At 39.4% G+C, this 18,402-nt stretch overlaps 1 protein-coding gene across 1 annotated transcript in view; it reads left to right on the top strand.

Annotated features, from left to right (window-relative positions):
* The first annotated feature begins 225 nt into the window (after positions 1-225).
* Positions 226-18,402, top strand: part of SMCHD1 (structural maintenance of chromosomes flexible hinge domain containing 1) — a 67,913-nt gene continuing 49,736 nt past the window's right edge. The window contains exons 1-8 of the mRNA XM_030445853.1: positions 226-609; positions 9,036-9,111; positions 9,576-9,737; positions 15,043-15,125; positions 15,236-15,366; positions 17,137-17,251; positions 17,394-17,513; positions 18,129-18,295. Of these exons, the coding sequence (XP_030301713.1) occupies positions 439-609; positions 9,036-9,111; positions 9,576-9,737; positions 15,043-15,125; positions 15,236-15,366; positions 17,137-17,251; positions 17,394-17,513; positions 18,129-18,295 (1,025 nt within the window). The 5' untranslated portion in view covers positions 226-438. The remainder of the gene's footprint in view (positions 610-9,035; positions 9,112-9,575; positions 9,738-15,042; positions 15,126-15,235; positions 15,367-17,136; positions 17,252-17,393; positions 17,514-18,128; positions 18,296-18,402) is intronic.

Below are 18,402 nucleotides of genomic sequence, written 5' to 3'. Positions count from 1 at the left end.
CCACCGCCCAATCCGCCTGCGCGCCCCCAGCGGCGGCGGAGGCAGCGGCAACACCGCGCCCCCCACCGCTCCGCTGCTTCGGCTCCGCTGCTCCGGCGCCGCCCCGCGCCCCCAGCGGCGGAAGTGGCGGGGGGGCGGAGGACGTGAACTCGCTTTCGCTTCCCGGCTGCTCTCCGGCCGGCCGGCCGGCCCCACCCCCAGCGGCGGGACGGCGGCGTTCGCCGCCGCCGGGAAGAGCGCTTCTTCCCCGTTTTCCGGCCTTCTGGAGCGTCTCCGCCCCAGTCTCCTGCTTGGCTCCTCCTCCTCCTCCTTCTTCCCAGGCCGGGGCTTCCGTGCACGGAACCGGCAGCACCAGGCGGGGGAGCTCGCGGGCCAAGCAGTAGGTACCGCTGTTGCTGCCGCTGCCGCCATCGCTGCGAGACGGGTCAGCTTCCCAACATGGCAGCGGCGGCGGGAGGCAGCCGCGTAGTTCACAGGCCGGTGCCTCAGGGCACCGGGGACCGCACCGTCTTTCTTTTTGACCGGCGCCGGGAAGAGGCGGATCTTGATGAGAAAGTGCTTAGCTATGGCAAGAACAACTACCGAGGCTTCCGCAGCGCCGTCTGCCAGGTACTAGGGGCGGAAGGCGAGAGGAGGGAGAGAGAGAGGGATGGAAGGAAGGAAGGAAGGAGGACGAACGAGCGTGCGGGCACGGCGGCGGGGCCGGCCGCGGCGTTAACGCCCCTCCGGTGGGGCAGGCACTGCCGAAGGGCTCCGCCTGTCTCAGCCGAGACGCCGAGGTTTCCCCCTTCCTTCCCGGTTCCCCCTCCCCACCCCGCCTCTCCGGGCCTCGCGGCGCCGGGGGTGGCCGGCACGTGCCGCTGCCCCACGTGCGAGGGGAGGCGCAAGTTGGGGGGGGGGAGTCCGGTCCCGGTGGCTCGAGACCGACCGGGTGCTGTTGGGCGACGTGAGATGGGGGGGGAGAGAGGGGGAGGAGGAGGGAGAGGCGTGAGGAGAGCTGCCCCCTGCATACAGCCTGCCCGGGGCTGAGGGGAACCGGGGATGTCGCCTTCCCTCAAAACTTCCCTGCCGGGACAGGTGGGCGGGCGTCAAGGAGAGACTGTGCCCGGCGCCGCCTTTGGTCTCCCCGTGTACTCGGCTGAAAAACGGCCGTCCGGGGTAGGAGCAAGAGCGGCCGGCGGGGCAGTGTGGAGCGGCGGAAGTAGCTCCTGGCGGAGGGCGGGAAATGTGCGGGCAGCCCCGCAGCTCCCCCGCGCGGAAAACCGGCGGCGGTGAACACAGCGGCGTCACTGAGCTCCGGAGGGCCCGCCTGGCCGTGTTCCTGCTGTCCAAGGTGTCGGGCTTAAGCGCCGCTCTTTGCTCGTCTTGAGCCGCCTAAATGTCTCTCAAAGTCAGCAGGGGTGGCCGTCGTGTAGTGCTCGACCTGGCTGTTTTTTTGTCGTCTCGTGTGTTCTCTGGGTTCTCTTCCCTTTAGTTTTACAAAACGAGAACTTAACACCTCTGGTCTCTCAGAGGTGGAGATTTCTTCTGAGCTGTTTACTTTAGTTTGCTGGCAATAACAGTGGGCATTGCCCATTTTCTGTCATGGTTTCGTTTTATGAGGGAGAAATAAATGCCATAAACCTGTTAGCTGCCTGTGTACGTTTCATACTGTGAAGTGCAGAGGAAATCGTGCATGTAATCTGATAAAACTTTCTGGTTTAGGTTTTCTATCCAGTTTATGCTTTGTTCTTTAGGTTATAAATTCTAGGGGAAAGTTGCTTCATTTCCCCTATGTCTCTACAGTGTTTGTAATGGTTTCCTACTGCTATGGAAGCTTTGAGTTATCAATATGAGCAGGTATTGCTGTCACACATGACTACCTCCTCCTTGCACAGTTCTACTTCAGCATTTAAAATGGCATCCTCATATTCTGCTAGAGGTACTGAATCTCTACTGCTGCTTGAGGTGCTAGTACTCAGCAATAACTTGGCTATGGAGCACTAGCATGTCCCTTAATCTGGTCTCTGCGCCTGAAGTTCAGAAATCTGGAAGAAACAAGTAACAGAATGAAATAAAGAAATAGGGACACTGTGTGCAGCGTAACATTCTGAGAAGTTGGTGGATTGGGTTCATGGCTTCATTAGGTAGATTGCTCAGATGTGCAACATAGCGTTTGAAAAGTCTGGCTCTGCAAAGCAAGACTTGGTATGTTTGCACTTGGTGCCTGTGGAAGAAAATTTTCAACTGTAGTTTCTTAACCATGTCAACACCATAATCCTTACCAGCAGTCCTGTCAGCTGTTTTGTGGTGTTACAGATAATAGTCAGTGCTCTTTTAAACTTGTGCAACAAGAATCTCAAATGGTCGTTGCCTTAGAGAAAGGCCTCCTCTAATAGTATGTTGACTGTCTGAGCATTCAGTCAGAGCTGCCCCTGTCCCAGCTAATTTCAGTGTGGTGGCCCTTTGTGCTTTGGAGCTTACCATTACCTGACATTACCTGAAAGCATGCCAAGGTAGAGGGTTTGACATGACCACAAAATGCTGGTACAGTGAAAAGTGGACAAGTGGAGATCCAGAAAGTTTGATATGTCTCCCACACCAATAGTGTATGGGTGTGCATTAAGCTTCTGGAAGAGTGTTCTGGCATCTCGATGCATCTGGGAGTTTTGTTCATTGTTGGTGTTTCTCTGGATGTTGTACTCCAAAGTGCCAAATTTCTGTCATTTTGAATGCAGCAACTAACTACTCTCAGGAAAAAAAAGTAATGAATGGGTTCATTTAATTGGCACAGGCTTTCCCTACTCCTATGGTGCTGAAAATGTGTCAGGGAAATAATGAAAGTTCAGGAAGAAAGATTCTTTTGATAAGCAGGTGTCGAATTGTTTAGACTAAAATGAAGTGGAATGTTTTATTTGCTTTTCTCCAGTTAAAGCTATTAGAGAACATCTGAGTGTGTGATAAGGCAAATGTAGTGTATCTCAGAGTGATTAACACCACAGATATTCTGACCAGCTGCTTGACCTCAGTACAGGATCAGCTTTAAATTGACTTTTCATTGGCAATTTGTCCTCTGACTGCATTATTCTACTGTAGCAGCAAAGGTGTTTGTGCATTTTCCAGTCTGCCATCTGGGCTGTGGAGGTGGTAATGTCTGACAAGTGTGCCAGAAATATATTAGGCTGTTGGAACTGTTTCTACTGTTAGCATCTTCCTGTGGCATAAGAGAATTCTTTTGGGTATCACTGGTTATTTATGTAGGAGTCAAAGGAGAAGGTGAAGTTACTAAAGTAGGAAGTGAATATGTTTGTAAATACTTCTTCAGTTCTTTTGAAAATTTGAATAATTGTTGTGACTTCCTTGTTTGAAGATACATACAGAAGGAATCTCTAATCTATATAGAAAGTATCTGTAATTTATGAAAACACTCAAAATTCATAAATCATAATAAACCAAAATATTTTGCTTTCAATCTTTTGTTGCATCTTTGGGATTCCTATTGTCTCCTAACAGTCAGCTTACTTACTATTTAAACAGACTATTTTGCCAGACCACTAAATAAATTCCAGGATATCAATAAGCTAAGAGGCAAAAAATGGATATTCATTGAGGAAATATGGAGAAGCACCACAGTAGTAGTTGAAAGAAACTCAAGAAATAAGTTTTTTGCTGTATTTACTTGTAATAAATAATGTATAATGAAATGGAAAAAATACTAGCAGCTTCTGCTAGTTTTATTACCAGAGGGTAAGTCTTATATGTATTTAAGAGGTATTTGGATTGTTTACTAAGCTACTGTTCTGGTAAATTTACCCTATAAAAGTATATCCATTCTTAACCATGAGATTATTATTATTATTATTTTATTTTGTTGTTGTTTTGTTGCTATTGTTATTAAGCGTATGTTCATTTACCCACTTTTCAAGATTGTATATAATCAGAAACTAAAAATAGATGTATTTTAAATATGCTATGCGTGGACAAACCAAGTTTTTCCTTGATTTTTAAAGAAACTGTTGGGACGTAGTGTAAAGTAAGGTAAGGTAAGGTTAAGATGCAGCAAAATTGTGTGTTGTTTTCCAAAAATGTAGTATTTCAGATTTCACTGAAATGCTTGTGTGTTGCATCTCAATTAATGATGTTTCAGTGAGGAGAAGGATACATTTTGCATACTTTGTTGACTAATAAGGGAAGTCGCATGGTTTTTAAATTCTTGCTCACATTTGAGTGCTGGTGTTATGGTCAAATGCTGAGTATCTGCATTCTCTTATCATTAGTTATCCAGGCACAACGAAGATATGACTGTGTGGGTTTTGCTTTTGAAGAATGGCTTGTGAATTCTTGTTACTTCAGCAAGTGATGCCATGCAAAATATTGTCATGGTGGAAGCTGTATGGAATTGATGTCTAAATTTTAGCTGGTAGCTGCATAAATTAATATTTGCAATTTTGCTTTTAGACATAACAGCTTGTGAATGTCTGCTGTAAGTTCTTCCATTTGTCCAGACTCTGTATGGCTCTACAGCATGCTCTTTGAAGAAATTATTGAGTCATTATAATCTTTCCTATTGTTAAAACTTGCAAATCTTGAAAAGGTGTCTTGAGTTAACTCATTTTTGGACAAGATTTCATGGATTTATGTATGTGACTTCTGTAGAGAGCCTCTGTCATGCATTTTCCTCTCTTCTTTTCCTCTGTTTTCCCACCAAAATTGTGATAAAGCTTTAAGATAGTGCATGCAAACTTTATTACTGATCTTGTGATCAGTACCAATGTTCTTAGTGTTTCTCTTGAACCATCTGTTCACTTCTCAACATCTTTCATTGATACATTTTTATAAATATTTAGATGTTAAATCAACTGCTCTTCTGAAAGTAGTGAAACTTTTAAGTAGGGCAGAGGACAGGCACATCAAGTTCTGCCATTGTTGTGACTCTGTCAAGAAAGGATGGTTGGGACATATTTCAGAACACCAGTCTTCACTGCTGGTTTTTGATTGTAGGTTGTCTAGTGACCATCTGTCCAGAAGATACAGACTACTGGGTATTTCTATATTTCTCTAATACACATCTCTTTGCTTCTAGTCCTGAGTAATGCTCTGGAAAATCTTTTTGAATGTGACTACTTCCTAGATACTTTTGTATTCCCTTTCTGTTGGTGGCCAAAGATATGTGTTTGCATTCTGACCTTAGGCCAGGTCATTCAGATTGATTAGAGGTAATTGTTACCACAGTTGCTGTGCTGCAATGAGTGCTCAGTAGGAAGCCTTCAGTAGGCTGTCATCATGTTGAGACTAGCTGGCCCAGCAGTGGACTGGAAAGGTTTATGATCAGCACTCTTACAAGTTACAGTTGTTCTCAATTACTTCCATCAAGGCCTTTGTGTCCTCTTAATTGGCTTATATCTTTTTGTAGTTGTTAATTTGTAGAAATGGCCATAATATTATCGAGTTGTGTGAATAAGTGACACATCATAGAAATATCTCGGTATCGATAAGCACTATTGAAAGACAGTTCTTGGTTTGAAAATCTGTGATTTGAGAATAAAAGCCTTCTCTTTTAAGAATGTTTTCTGGTTTCAGCCATTTGTTGGTTTCTCTTAGTTTTGATTGATTATTCTTTTTTAATAGTGTTCCCCAGGGGTCAGTACTGAGTCTGGTCTTGGTCAACATACTCGTCAATGATCTAGACAAAGGGACAGAGTGTATCATCAGCAAATTTGCTGATGATACAAAACTGGGAGGAGTGTCTGTCACCAGAGGGCATGTAACCAGCATGATGTGGACAGGCTAAAGATTTGGGCAGAGAGAAACTTAATGAGGTTCAACAAGGGCAGGTGGAAGGTGCTGCAACTGGGGAGGAACAATTCCATGCATCAGTATAGGTGAGGGGTTGACCTGTTGGAAAGCAGCCCTGAGGAGAAAGGTCTTAGAATCCTGGAAGACAGTAAATTAACTGTGAGCCAGCCATGTGCCCTTGTACCCAAGAAGGCAATGGTATCCAGGAATGCATTAGGAAGGGTGTAGCCAGTAGGTTGAGGCAGGTCATCCTTCTCCTCAATGTTGCCCTAGTGAGGCCACATCTGCAATACTGTATCAAATTTGGGGCTTTCCAGTTCAAGAAAGACATGGGAACTACTGGAGTGAGGCCAGTGGAAGGCAAGGAAGATGACTGGAGTACTGGGTAATATCTTAGGAGGAAGGGTAGAGAGCTGAGACAGTTTAGCCTGGAGAAGAGAAAACTGAGAGGAGATAAATTTGTTTTGCTGCTTATGTGCTATTACGTGAAAGAGAAAATAACTGATGTGTGTTTGAAGAAGTCTCAGCTGCTGAGTTGTCTGTGATTTGTGGGCTTATGGTTGTTTTGAGGGTTTTTGTTAAGTTTACAAATAAAACCTGGGATGCAAGCAAGTTGAACCTTGCATCTTGATTTTTATTTGAGGATAAAAATTACCACAATTCATTTGCACTCTCATACCTGAAATTGGTCTGCTGAAAGCTTCTCGGGCATCTGGCATTCATTTGGCTGTTTCAAACTCTTACCTTTTAGCATTACGTTAACCTCATGTCATAAACATTCGCCAACTAATTGAAAGCTATTAGCTTTATTTATTTATTATGAAACATAGGCTGTGCTTCAGACTGAGCTGCCAGTTTTCAAAGAACGCATTTCTTCTCTTCGAAAAAAGACAGTTTTTTGGCTTACGTATAATTTCATAGCTATGAAGTTGACATCCTGCTGTGGGCAAAACAGGGTCAACTCATGCAATTTTTCTTAATTTAGCTCATTGCCTATTAACACAAGCTTTTGATTATTGATTAGGGGGGCAATTAAACAGGCTCCTTAGGGGACCACCTTTCCTTCCCCTTCTCCAAGCTTTTCTTCTCTCCACGCTTCTCTTTCCTGACTAGTGTAAACCTCCCTTGTTCTCCCCACGCACAACACTTGGTAAATCCACGTTCTTTTGGTGAGGCAACATGAGAGGTCAGGGCTGTCTGCAGGGTTTCCCTCTGCTCCTCCTCCATGCTCTTCACTGGTTTTCTTTTGCTCTGGTGGGTTGCCCAGGCCACAGCCCCAGGGCAGTAGAAGGATGGAGAGGGGAAATTCCTTGCCTCTGACATGGATCTGTCATGGGCCCCAGCACCTTTGGGCACACCCTAGGTCTGCCATGGAACCACCTCCTTTCAACAACTCCAGTGCTGTCCCTAGCAATGTCTCCTCTAATACATCTTGTTTCCCATTTTCTCCTCTATTTTTCCTCCAGTATGTTTGAGCAGAGCATCATGTGCCCTTCTATTTGAAATTTTGGTGCACAGTGGGTTGCTTCCATCAGTTAGAGCCATCTGGCACTGGCAGTGACTGGCTCAGAGCAATTCATGGCCTTGTTCTGCACTGCTAACTCCTCCAGCCCTCGGGCACCAAAACTTTGCAGTGTACGCTCATTACACCTCCAAGTGTGGCTTAGTGAACAATTTAAATGGGTCTTAGTGAACAGCTGTGGTTGTTTTCCCAGACTATAAAAAATTTTGTTTGTTTATATAATCTGTGGAGTTTTTAGTGTTTTTTTTTTCCTCTTTTGTATGAGTGTAATTGTTAATCTTTGTAACCTTTTGACTTTGGCATTTGCAGGTAGTGATCATATGTAACCAACAGTTTAAAATACTCATCTTTTTACATATCTGCCTTTCTTTTTTTACAATTATTTTACAATTATTTTTTCCTGGATTGTGGATTAATTTGGAGCTTTTTTCTGTTTTTTCCCCAAAGTCTTCTTTTTGTATCCAAGAAAAATAAGCTTTTTGCTTAGATGTTTTAACACAATAACATCCAAACCTGTGTTCACTGTGACTATACAAAAATATTTCTGACTATAGTGATTCTGTTTTTTTAATGACATTAGCTAGATCATGATTGTGCACCTAGATAATTTGCAAGAGAATAACCCACTTAGATTTATTACCTAAGGATGTTATGTGAATCTTCTGAAGTTAAGAATTGAGTGCATCTTGAGTGCTTATTTGAAAAAGAGCATGATGCCCAGCAGTAAAACCTGAACTGTGTATCAAGTCAACAAAAGATATCATGTCTCTTACATGGGAGAATGAAACATTTGACCAAACATTTTTATTATAAATGAAGCATCAAGTACATTACCCTGTAGATTCACATTTTCTTCTGGGATGACCAGCTCATCTTTCTGGAGAGGACATCCACATCATGGGACAACAGTGCAGCTACCTCACTACTAGGTGTAGTAGGAAGAGAGAGGTCAGGGTAACTAAAAGTATGGGACACAGGGAAGGAGGAAGTAAAACAAATAGGTCTTACATACAAGTGAAGCTTTCAAACTGATAAATTTTATAGGTTGACTAGAACCTTACAGAGGTTGTGGCCTTTTGAATTCCTTCATAGGCAAGAAAAACGGTTTTTCTGCTGTTTGGCCTGCCATACTTGGTTTATGAACCTTACAGCTTATCTCAAAATGACAGCCACATGGAGCAAAGCAGAAAGGACCTGCTGCCAGTAGATACAGTAATGCTGAGTTCACCCAGGAAACGCAAATGTAGCTCTGTCTGCAAGGCTGGGTGCAGTTGACTTAGCTGATGCTTACCCATGGAATGGGGGTGAGGACCAGGAGGAGGCTGCCCCTGATCTGTTAGGGGGCTACTATCCTGTGCTTGCACCACTTCACCATAATTTCTTGCAGCCATAAAGTAAATACTGCACTCTTCATAATGGTTTAAAAGCAGAACAACTTTTTTTTTTTTTCCAGACCTTAGGGTGTTTGCCCATCAGACAGTTCCTCCTCTAATGCTTGCTAGGAACATATTTTTAGCAGGTAAAAAGCCAAATTACTCTATTACAGACAGTTTTTGCTAAGTTGAGAAAGGAAAGAAAGTTAAGTTCTGGACTTAAACTGTGTTCTACTGTTAATATGGGGAAAATATTCGGTCACTTCTCAATAGTTTGCACCAAAAAGTACTTTTTTGTTGTTCTTTATCTCAATACTTGGTGAGGTACCTAGTGATCATAACTGAATAATCTTCAATTTTTATAGGCTTTTAGCATATCTACTGATGAAAACTTTGTTATCACCACAACAAACAGGAAAGAAGTTACAGAAGAAAACTTCAGTAAGTATCTTAATCCACAGAAGAAACACAATTATTTCTTATATTGATTGGAAAGACTGTATGATAATTGTTTGTACTCTGTGACTTGCAATAATTAACTGGAAGTACCAATCCTTAATAGCTTACTAAGAATTGTGAGAAAATTGACTTTCACAAGCAAATTTTTGACAATTACTTGTTAGTATGATGAGAGTTATATGGGGTAACTTATTACCTTTCATTACAAATTCTATAAATGATAGGACCAAATGGCATGTAAACAGCTGTCATCTGAGAAAACATGCATTAGAAAGATTGGAAATGTGAAAACATTTTAAATTTTGTGGTGTTGTTTAGAGGCCAAGTAATTAACACCTAAGAAAATATATAATACCTGAGGCTAAACCTGTAATGGTTTTGAGAGCAGATATTGACTGGTGCACTGAATGCTCTTCAGTAGGATTTATATTTCATCTTCACTGCAGGTGAACTTGTTCAAGATGGAGTTACTTTATATCTGCTACAGTCAGTTGATCAAATTCTGCTTTCTGCAACTAAGGAGCGAATTGATTTCCTGCCCCACTACGATACACTTGTCAAAAGTGGGATGTATGAGTACTATGCCAGTGAGGGGCAAAATCCTTTGCGTAAGTACTTGGCAAAATAATCTTGTCTAAATGATGCTCATAACCACATTATATTCATATAAACAATTTAACTTTTAGTTAGAGCTAGTGAAAAAATAGTCTTTATTGTAAAAGAAAAATTAACTATGTTCTTTGTACAAATTTTTCTTTCAAAAATTATTCTAAGTGGCCCTAAATCCATATTTAGAGGTACCTCCTCAAGTGCTTCTTAAATAAGTGTGAATGTTTTAGAAGTTCAGTCTTGATGATAATCGTGTGGGTGTAACCCAGAGTGATCAGCCTTTTTTTTTAATCAGATCTTTTGTCTCCTGTACTGACTTTGTTTTAAGCTGGTGACCAGTTTTCATATGAGCTACCATGAAAATTTGTCTGCTGTCCCATCTGTTCAACAATCCTTAACATAATTAAAAGCAAGTAATTCTTAAAAAAAGGTGCTGCATATGTAAGCAGCATTTAATATTCTTTTATTGAAAAAATGTAATTATAGGTTCTGTGAAAATTCTGTCTTTGGCTATGATTACTTTTTAAGTATGTACATCTTAGGTACAGCAGGATCAAAATTGTACTGAAAAAACGCAGACATGCAGACTAAAGCACTATTCCTGGAAAACCTGCCTTGTGAGGAAAGAGTGAAGGAGTTAGGTCTTTTCTCCCTGGAGAAGAGAACACTTGTAATGAGGGGGACCTCATCACAGTATTTCAGAACTTAAAGAGCAGCTACCAAGAGGACAGAGACTCTTCACAAAAAGCCACATGGAGAAGACAAAGGGCCAGTGGGCATAAGTTGCACTGGGTCAGGTTTCATCTCTATATAGAAAATGAATCTTTTGCAGTGAGAACAGTAATTAATTGGAACAACTTCCCCAGGGCTATGGTAGAGTCCTCATCACTGGTGGCTTTCAAGGCGCAGAAGGACAGGGGTCTACATGATCTCACTGGGGCTTGCTTTCCCACTAAGTGTCAGGACAGATGATCTTTCAAGGTCCCTTCCAACCTGGATTTGTCTCTGATTCTATGAGTTATTGTTAGTTTGCTGACATTAATGCAGACTAATAGAGAAAAATATGTGTCAGTAGCATTTTTAGGTGAAGTCTTGTATAACAGACGTTGCGGGTAAAAATACTGTTCTCCCTGCTATATTTGTGTTAACTGTAAGCTTTTCTATTCTTTCGGTCACAGAGTTTGACAAGATGCAAATGAGCACTTCTGGAAATCAAACTGTAGTACATTCTTGAAACTGTAGGGTAGTTCAGTGTTGATTTAAAGAAGGGCACGTTTACAACAAGATTGGATGACTTAAAAAAAAATTAAAACCAATTTAAATTTAGAAAATACTTGAGCATATGTGTATATGTAGGAAATAATATCAAAACACATGCAGCCCATCCACTGGGACAGAAAAACAATGAGTAAAAGAAAAGCGTTAATTCTGTGGCATGTCAAGATGATATGAGGCATCAAGTGCGATGATGGGAACATAGAACCTTCTGTTATTTGGTTTGGCTGCAAAATAAGGAATTTTTCTACTATCCATTCATGTTTCTCTTTTTAAATGACATTGTCAAATGAGAAGTTAATACTATTTTCCTAATACTACCACAGCTAAGCTTGTGGGACAAGGCAATGATGAGAATTAGAAATAGGGAGAAAAGAAAGACCTGTACCTCAAGAATGGAGAGATGAAGGATAGAGCAATGGAGAAATCTAGTGCTCTGTCATACAGTTACTACAGCCACCATGTATTGGAACTTTTAGGCTTTGAAGAGGTATATGTAGTCTATATTATTTATCTATACAAATAATCTGTACTATTTATGAAAACTGCCCATCCTTATTCCTCTATTTAAAAAAAGTCTTGTCTGAGAGGATTCTGAAATCAAGGTCAAGTATCATCCATTCAGCTTTACTTATGGTGACATTTAAACAAACAGGTCTGTGTGTTAAATGCAAAATGATGTGTGGTCATCAAGTTCGATGATATAACTTGAAGTTCCTTCTGTTTTTATAATGTCTGATGTCAAGAAAACAAATGTTTAAACACCTTTTCAGCTTAGAAATATACATACACTTTTAAAGAGTTTTTGTTTCATTGTTGATGTTTTTTTTAAATTTTTTTACTAAAGCAAAATTATTATTAAATTAAGAATTAAAATTAATATATGCTGAGGACTAACTCTTTTACATTGGAGAAGTTCCCCAGTATGTACGTAGCAATCCAACTCTGTTTTCTTGGTGATAAACACTGCAAACTGGTGGTTTGTCTGAAGGAACTGTTATGTCTCATAAGATCTTTATGAAGTTCATCAGTGCTGTATTTCCTATAAGTGTTTATGAGATTTGTAGCTACCACTCATCTCCTATGTATTGCTGAACATTTTCTTGGTTGGAAAAATGTCTTTTTCCTCAACAGGCTTCAGAATAATAGTATGAGATGAAAAAAGGCAATGCATGCATATGTTTAGGTTTTCTTTTGTTAGTCACACATGTTAACTTCTTCATAAAAGAGGTTTTTCACTTCTGTTACCTTGTTATGATCACTTCCCTGTACATAACTCCAATTATAACCTCTTGCATTATTCAGAGATTTTGTACCAAGGTCAAATTTGCCATTCACATGTAAAAATACTGCATTTTACTTAATCAATGTATTGTTTGAATGTAAAATGTAGCAGCATCTTTGGCAGGTTTATTCAGAGGAAGAAAGTACATCTACAGGAGAGGAAAAGACTTGGATCCTGCCTATCAGTGTCTAGTAGATATCAAAGTTTCTCGAGAACTTGCTATAGTTTAAAAACATTTTGAGCTTTTGCTTGGGTCTGTCTGGCAGTATTATCAATATATAGTTTGTGTTTCTCTCTCTGCATACTACTGCCCAAAATTCTGAAGCATATTTATTCATGAGTCAGATAAGTGATTCAAATATGAGATCTCAGTTTTGTCTTTTCAAAGTCTGTTAATTATTTTTTTAGTAGTAAAGCAAACTTTACTAAGGGAAAATCTACTTTTCCCCTACATTTTCCTGTGTCACGTTCTTGCTAAAGCTGCTTGCTTGGGTGCTTTAAATCATCATTCTATCTAAAAGAGCAAAGAAGCTTCAGGTGTTTATGAGAAACGTCTCATAAACATTTAAGTCAATGCTTGATCTTGTCTGTACACTACAATAGGAAGGGAAAGGAGAATTCCTGCTCTAAGTGTACTTTATGTGTTCACTTTGCTACTACAAGAGCCGTTAAAATCATCCAGAAGTTCTACTTGTGGTCCTAACTCTTAAATCCTAAAGACACTACAGTGGCCAAGACTGCAAGCTGACTTTTAGATCCAGTTCTGTAGGACATTAGTGGTGTATTTTTTTCCTCATGTATTACCAATTTTCACAGTCTCTGAAACCCCTTGAGAATTAGTATGTGAAATTCTGGAACACGCCTGCAAACCAGCTATATCAAATTGTCTGTTATTGTTTATTATGATAGAAATAGCTAGAATTGACTATTAGAGCAAATAACAGTTTTGAGTGTGTGCAAGTGTACTGCAGCAAGTGTGCTGATATTTGCAGTGTCTCTAAGGGCATGCCTAGCCAGTTCCGTATCTTGATAAAAGGCTATAGTTCTTTGGTATGGAATGGTACATATGGATCACATAACAAATGCTCAGCTCCTGTTGTTTACAGTGAAGAAAGTATACTTCAAAAGTAAATTTGACGTAAATTGTGAAATGCTTTTGTGTTGCTATATGATACTAATAGTCAAGGGATTAGTTTTATCTCTCTAAATTTACAGCACTGTCATTTGTGCTGTAGCATTCTGAAGAACCTTGCAAATTGTAGGTAATAAAACTTCCTTATCAGAGACATTGAATGGAAATGTTTATTCTGTTCTCAAGGGCTGATCAATTGGAGTACATGATACTGTTTTCAAACTGATGCTGCTGTTTTAAATTAAACGCCACAATTTCCCTATAGTTAGGTAGTCCTCACTTTAACAGGTGAGGTCTTTAAGTGATACTGTTTAGAAACAACAGACTTGTGCTAGTAGTTTGACTGACTTTTGCTGCTGTATATTGTCATGTGCCTACATTTGGTTGTATTCTTCAACTGGTTTACAGCTTTGTGTTATTTTGTAAACAAATGCCAACAAACTGGAAACCATGCAACATTTCTGTTCAGGCTTTTTCAATTAGTTTCTTCTTCCCTGGATACTTTAACAAGTAATTTTTTTACGCACTTTGGACTTTCATGTGAATCATTCTTACTCATTTCTAATCGTGGAAAAAGACAAGTTTGCCTTGTGGTAAGGAGCTTGTTAATTCATCAGTGTTCCTAAGTACTTCAGTAATTCTGTTCTTACCATCAACAGAAATATGAGGGATTCAATGATGACAGAAGTCTTAAAGTTTATGCGTTGCATCCTGTAACCAAATTATGATGGCCCCCTGGGGTTGTCTGGACACCCCCTGATCAGATTAAGGTGAAACAGTGCTCAAGGTCTGCACCTGAACATGGGATTTAATTAGAACTATAGAAGAAATAAAAGCTCAAAAGCTGATACTTCGATTATTATGTATGTTCAGGCTGAGCAGTCACAAAGGCTGATTATTTAGATCACAAAAGCCAAAATACAAGGATGCTAAAGCTGCATAACCTGGGAAAATTGTGGTTACTTAATTTAGGAAAGGGAAAGAGGAAGAGAAAGTGAGAGAGTAGGAGAAGAAAAGAGAGACAACAAAATCACTGGTCCTGGATCTGGTGGGCCAGTCAATGGGGCTGGGTTTGTGTCAAAGAAACTCCCCAAAGCCCCCCAGGACAGTCCCACATTTTATAGGCATCTTTCACTTAGTAAGTATGGTTGAGATATATCAGATAGAACAACTGGAGCAGACCTCTGGCTACTTGGTTGTCCAGTCCTTACCTCTGTTGTATGCAGGTGCTAGGCCATATGCAGACTCTTATCACTGACTCCTTCCTCTCCAGCAATCCCTTTCAAAATGTTAATGAGGATTTGTTAGGGGGTTTGCAAAGGTGTCTTGGCACCCGCTTCCTTTTAGCAGTTCTACTGGAGTTCTAAGAGTCTGTTGAAGGGATTACAGTGGTTCCTCCCCCCAGTCCCTTACAATATGTACAAAAGCTTTTTTAAAATGAAAATGTTGCAGAATTTTGGTGTTCTTCATAGTGCTAAGCTTTTGTCTGTGTTAAGGGAATGGGTTATCCTAATTGCTCAGAAAAAAACTGATGTGAGTGTCTATGTGTTTTCTGAGTGCTGTCTTTTGAGAATAAGCTTCTAATAGGGCTATTCTTCTTCAATTTCATTAGCATTTGCCCTCGCTGAGTTGATTGACAATTCTCTGTCAGCTACGGCCCGAAATTCTGGCATTCGGAGCATACAAATAAAATTGGTAAGATAGAAATATCTGCTTCTTTTTCAGGTATAGTTTACATTATTATTTTTTTTCTTTCTTTCTGGTGCTCCTTTTTTGGTTTGTTTTTTTTTTTTTTCCTACCCTAGTTATTTGATGAGTCCCAAGGAAAACCAGCTGTTGCTGTGATTGATAATGGAAGAGGAATGACTTCTAAACAGCTTAACAACTGGGCTGTATATAGACTGTCAAAGTTTACAAGACAAGGTGACTTCGAGAGGTTAGAAAGTTTTAATCATTTTTTACAATTAGCAAACTCTGTGAAGGTTCACAGAACATAACTTTAAGACAAATTTGTATACCAACACTTAGCTAAAACCTGTTGTTCTATGATTAGATGTCAGTACACACGGGTTTTCCACAGGCAGGAAAGAGTGAAGCTTCAGAATACAAAAATGCTTTTCTAATATCATGATACTGTGAGAAGGTTTTTTTACTCTTGTGGCCTTTTCTAAACTTGTCATTAACAAGTCAGGTTAACATCCAGTCAAGTGCATTCTTTGTTCTGCAGAGGTTTTTATAGTGCTACCTGTAACCTTTAAGCTTTCCTATAGTGCATTGAGAAACACACTCAGTGTCTGTCACACTACTGCAATAATCAGTACAGTGTTTGGATTAGATTTTTTTTGTCTATTTACTGAAGAAATATAGGCAAAATAAATGTTCTGCATTTAAGGAAGGAGGTAGAGGTTTATGGTGGATTTTGGTGCCTAGATGAATTCTTTTTACATTTTTTGAATCCGTTCCCAAGTAATCTTCCACATGAATGGCCAAACTTAACCCTAATGTAGAAAATTCCAGAGGAACAATTATATACAGTTCTGGAACTTTCATCACTTTTTAAATACCTCAAGGCTAGGATAATAACTTTGAAGATAAGGATCACAGCCTTAGTCATAACTAGCTTGTCTTATGAGAAACTAGTGTAAAAATTAACAAGGCAGCAGAAAATGATAATAGAGCCAAGGAGGTATTTTTTGCATTGGATGCATCTCCAAATAGAATGATTAGTATCTATTGAAAAACTGGAGATAAGTGCACACAAATCAATTTTGGGATATCTCATCATCTTATTTGTAGAGAAAATTTCTGGTTTTTGAAGTTGCTGTAGGTGAGTTTAGTAATAGTAGAAATGTATAGCGTTTGTAAGCTACAGTTTTAAACTGTGGGCTTATATCATTCAGTGGTACCACAGCTGTAAATTATACCAGGATAGCAACTGTACCTTTTCATTTGGGATTTTCATGGTTTAATCAAGATGTGTGTCCTATTTGCTTAAACTAAGTAAGATTCCTCATCCATCAAAGCTGACTCAAGACGTGGAATTTAATTATTAATGACATTTGTAGTTTTCCCAAGACTGCATTTAATCCCATTTTGACTCAAAACTGTTTCTATGAAAGAATGATGTCAGAAAGATCAGACTTGCATTGTAATTCATTTTCATTTGCAGCATTTTCATTTGACATCCTAAAAGGGAGAGAGCATTGAGGGATTTGCTTTTCACTTTCTACCATTAGAATTGTGTAATTACTGTGACTGCAGTACCTATCGCACAGAACTGTTGACTATTTCCCTGTTGCAGAGTTAAAAATGGAGAAAACTTTTCAGGGTAGTAGTTTCTTTCTCTATTGAGGTTCTCCCTGTCAAATGTTTTCCTCCTAATAATTTCACCTAGTAATAAATGAAAGAGTTATTAAGGTTTAAAATTAAATATGTATGACACTTAAGATTTGGTTTGTTAGAAAGGACAGAAGTGTCTTACAAGATGAATCAGGAAAAGAGTTATGTCAACATCCTTTTAAAAAATATACATGAAGAAATTTAGGCACATTTTAATATTGCAGAAATAATAGATCAAAAGTGAAAGATGAAAAGTGACTGCAGGAATAATTTAATACAAGCTGTTTAGATGAGAAGTTTTTTTGGTGTTCTTTCTTTAAATGGCGTTTGTCTTGGGAAAGTTCATTAAAGCCACTTCTGTTGTTAGTGATCATTCAGGATACGTACGCCCTTTGCCAGTGCCTCGTAGTTTAAATAGCGATATCTCGTATTTTGGAGTTGGAGGCAAACAAGCAGTATTCTTCGTTGGACAGTCTGCCAGAGTAAGTAAATGTCCATCTTTACTTTTGAACATTATTACATAATCAAATTGTTATTATCCTAGCTTTTAATCATAGCATTAAGCTGTTTTATTATGTTTGAGTTAACTCTAATTTTAAATGCTGTTTCTTTAATAAATAACAGATGATAAGCAAACCTGCAGATACTCAGGATGTTCATGAACTTGTCCTTTCTAAAGAGGATTTTGAAAAGAAGGAGAAAAACAAAGAAGCAATATATAGTGGATACATTAGAAACAGGAAGGTAACGGTCTTAATACCTATACTTTTTTGTAACTGAAAGCCTTTAGAAGGTTAACATGATCTCACTATGTAATAGTCCTGTAATACTTATCTGCTGATATCTTTGTCTTACAAATCATTTGCACTCTGGAGTGTAAAAGAAAGTAATGGGAAACTTGAGACTATATAGCATAATAAGACTGTGTATGTGGTTCTTTTTTCATTTTAGCTTAAAAGATAGAAATGCCATATAGTTTAATGTGTCAGGTTAAGAAAAATATCTTGGAAAATCTTTCTAAGAACAGGAACTTTGTTTTATTTGTATGAAACAAAGAAAAATGTGTGTTCTCTGAGGTATTTGGGAATAAATTAAGGAAAACTGTATTATATAGAAGTATGTAGAAGAAATATGCTTCATATGGGAGATAAGTCAGCATGATCAGCAAAACCCCTGATAGTTTTCATGAGGTAAAGCTTAAGGTAAGGAGGAGCCTTTATTTTGAGCATTAACTCTTTGTGATACTTAACATCATGTGTTCTGCATTATTTTCCTGTTCTGTTTCTTAATCCCTTTCAAAGCTGACAGCTCAGAAATTCAGTTTACATTTCTGCTGTTATTATTTTACTCTTTTTGTAGCCATCTGACTCTACTCATATCACAAGTGATGATGAAAGATTTCTTCATAATCTAATATTAGAAGAAAGGGATAAAGAGAGTTTCACAGCAGTTGTCATTACAGGTGTACAACCAGATCACATGCAGTACTTGAAAAACTACTTTCATCTTTGGACAAGGCAACTGGCGTAAGTTGGTGATTTAAAAGATTTGGTTTAAAAGTGGACTGCTAAAAGTCCAATAAATATGAATTGCTTCCTTTTGTACTTAGTGATTGGCTTTATTCCTGTTAAGG

Source organism: Calypte anna, chromosome 2, assembly GCF_003957555.1.
Source record: "Calypte anna isolate BGI_N300 chromosome 2, bCalAnn1_v1.p, whole genome shotgun sequence".
In the NCBI taxonomy this organism is placed as follows: domain Eukaryota; kingdom Metazoa; phylum Chordata; class Aves; order Apodiformes; family Trochilidae; genus Calypte; species Calypte anna.
This window is presented reverse-complemented; position numbering and strand designations above follow the sequence as displayed.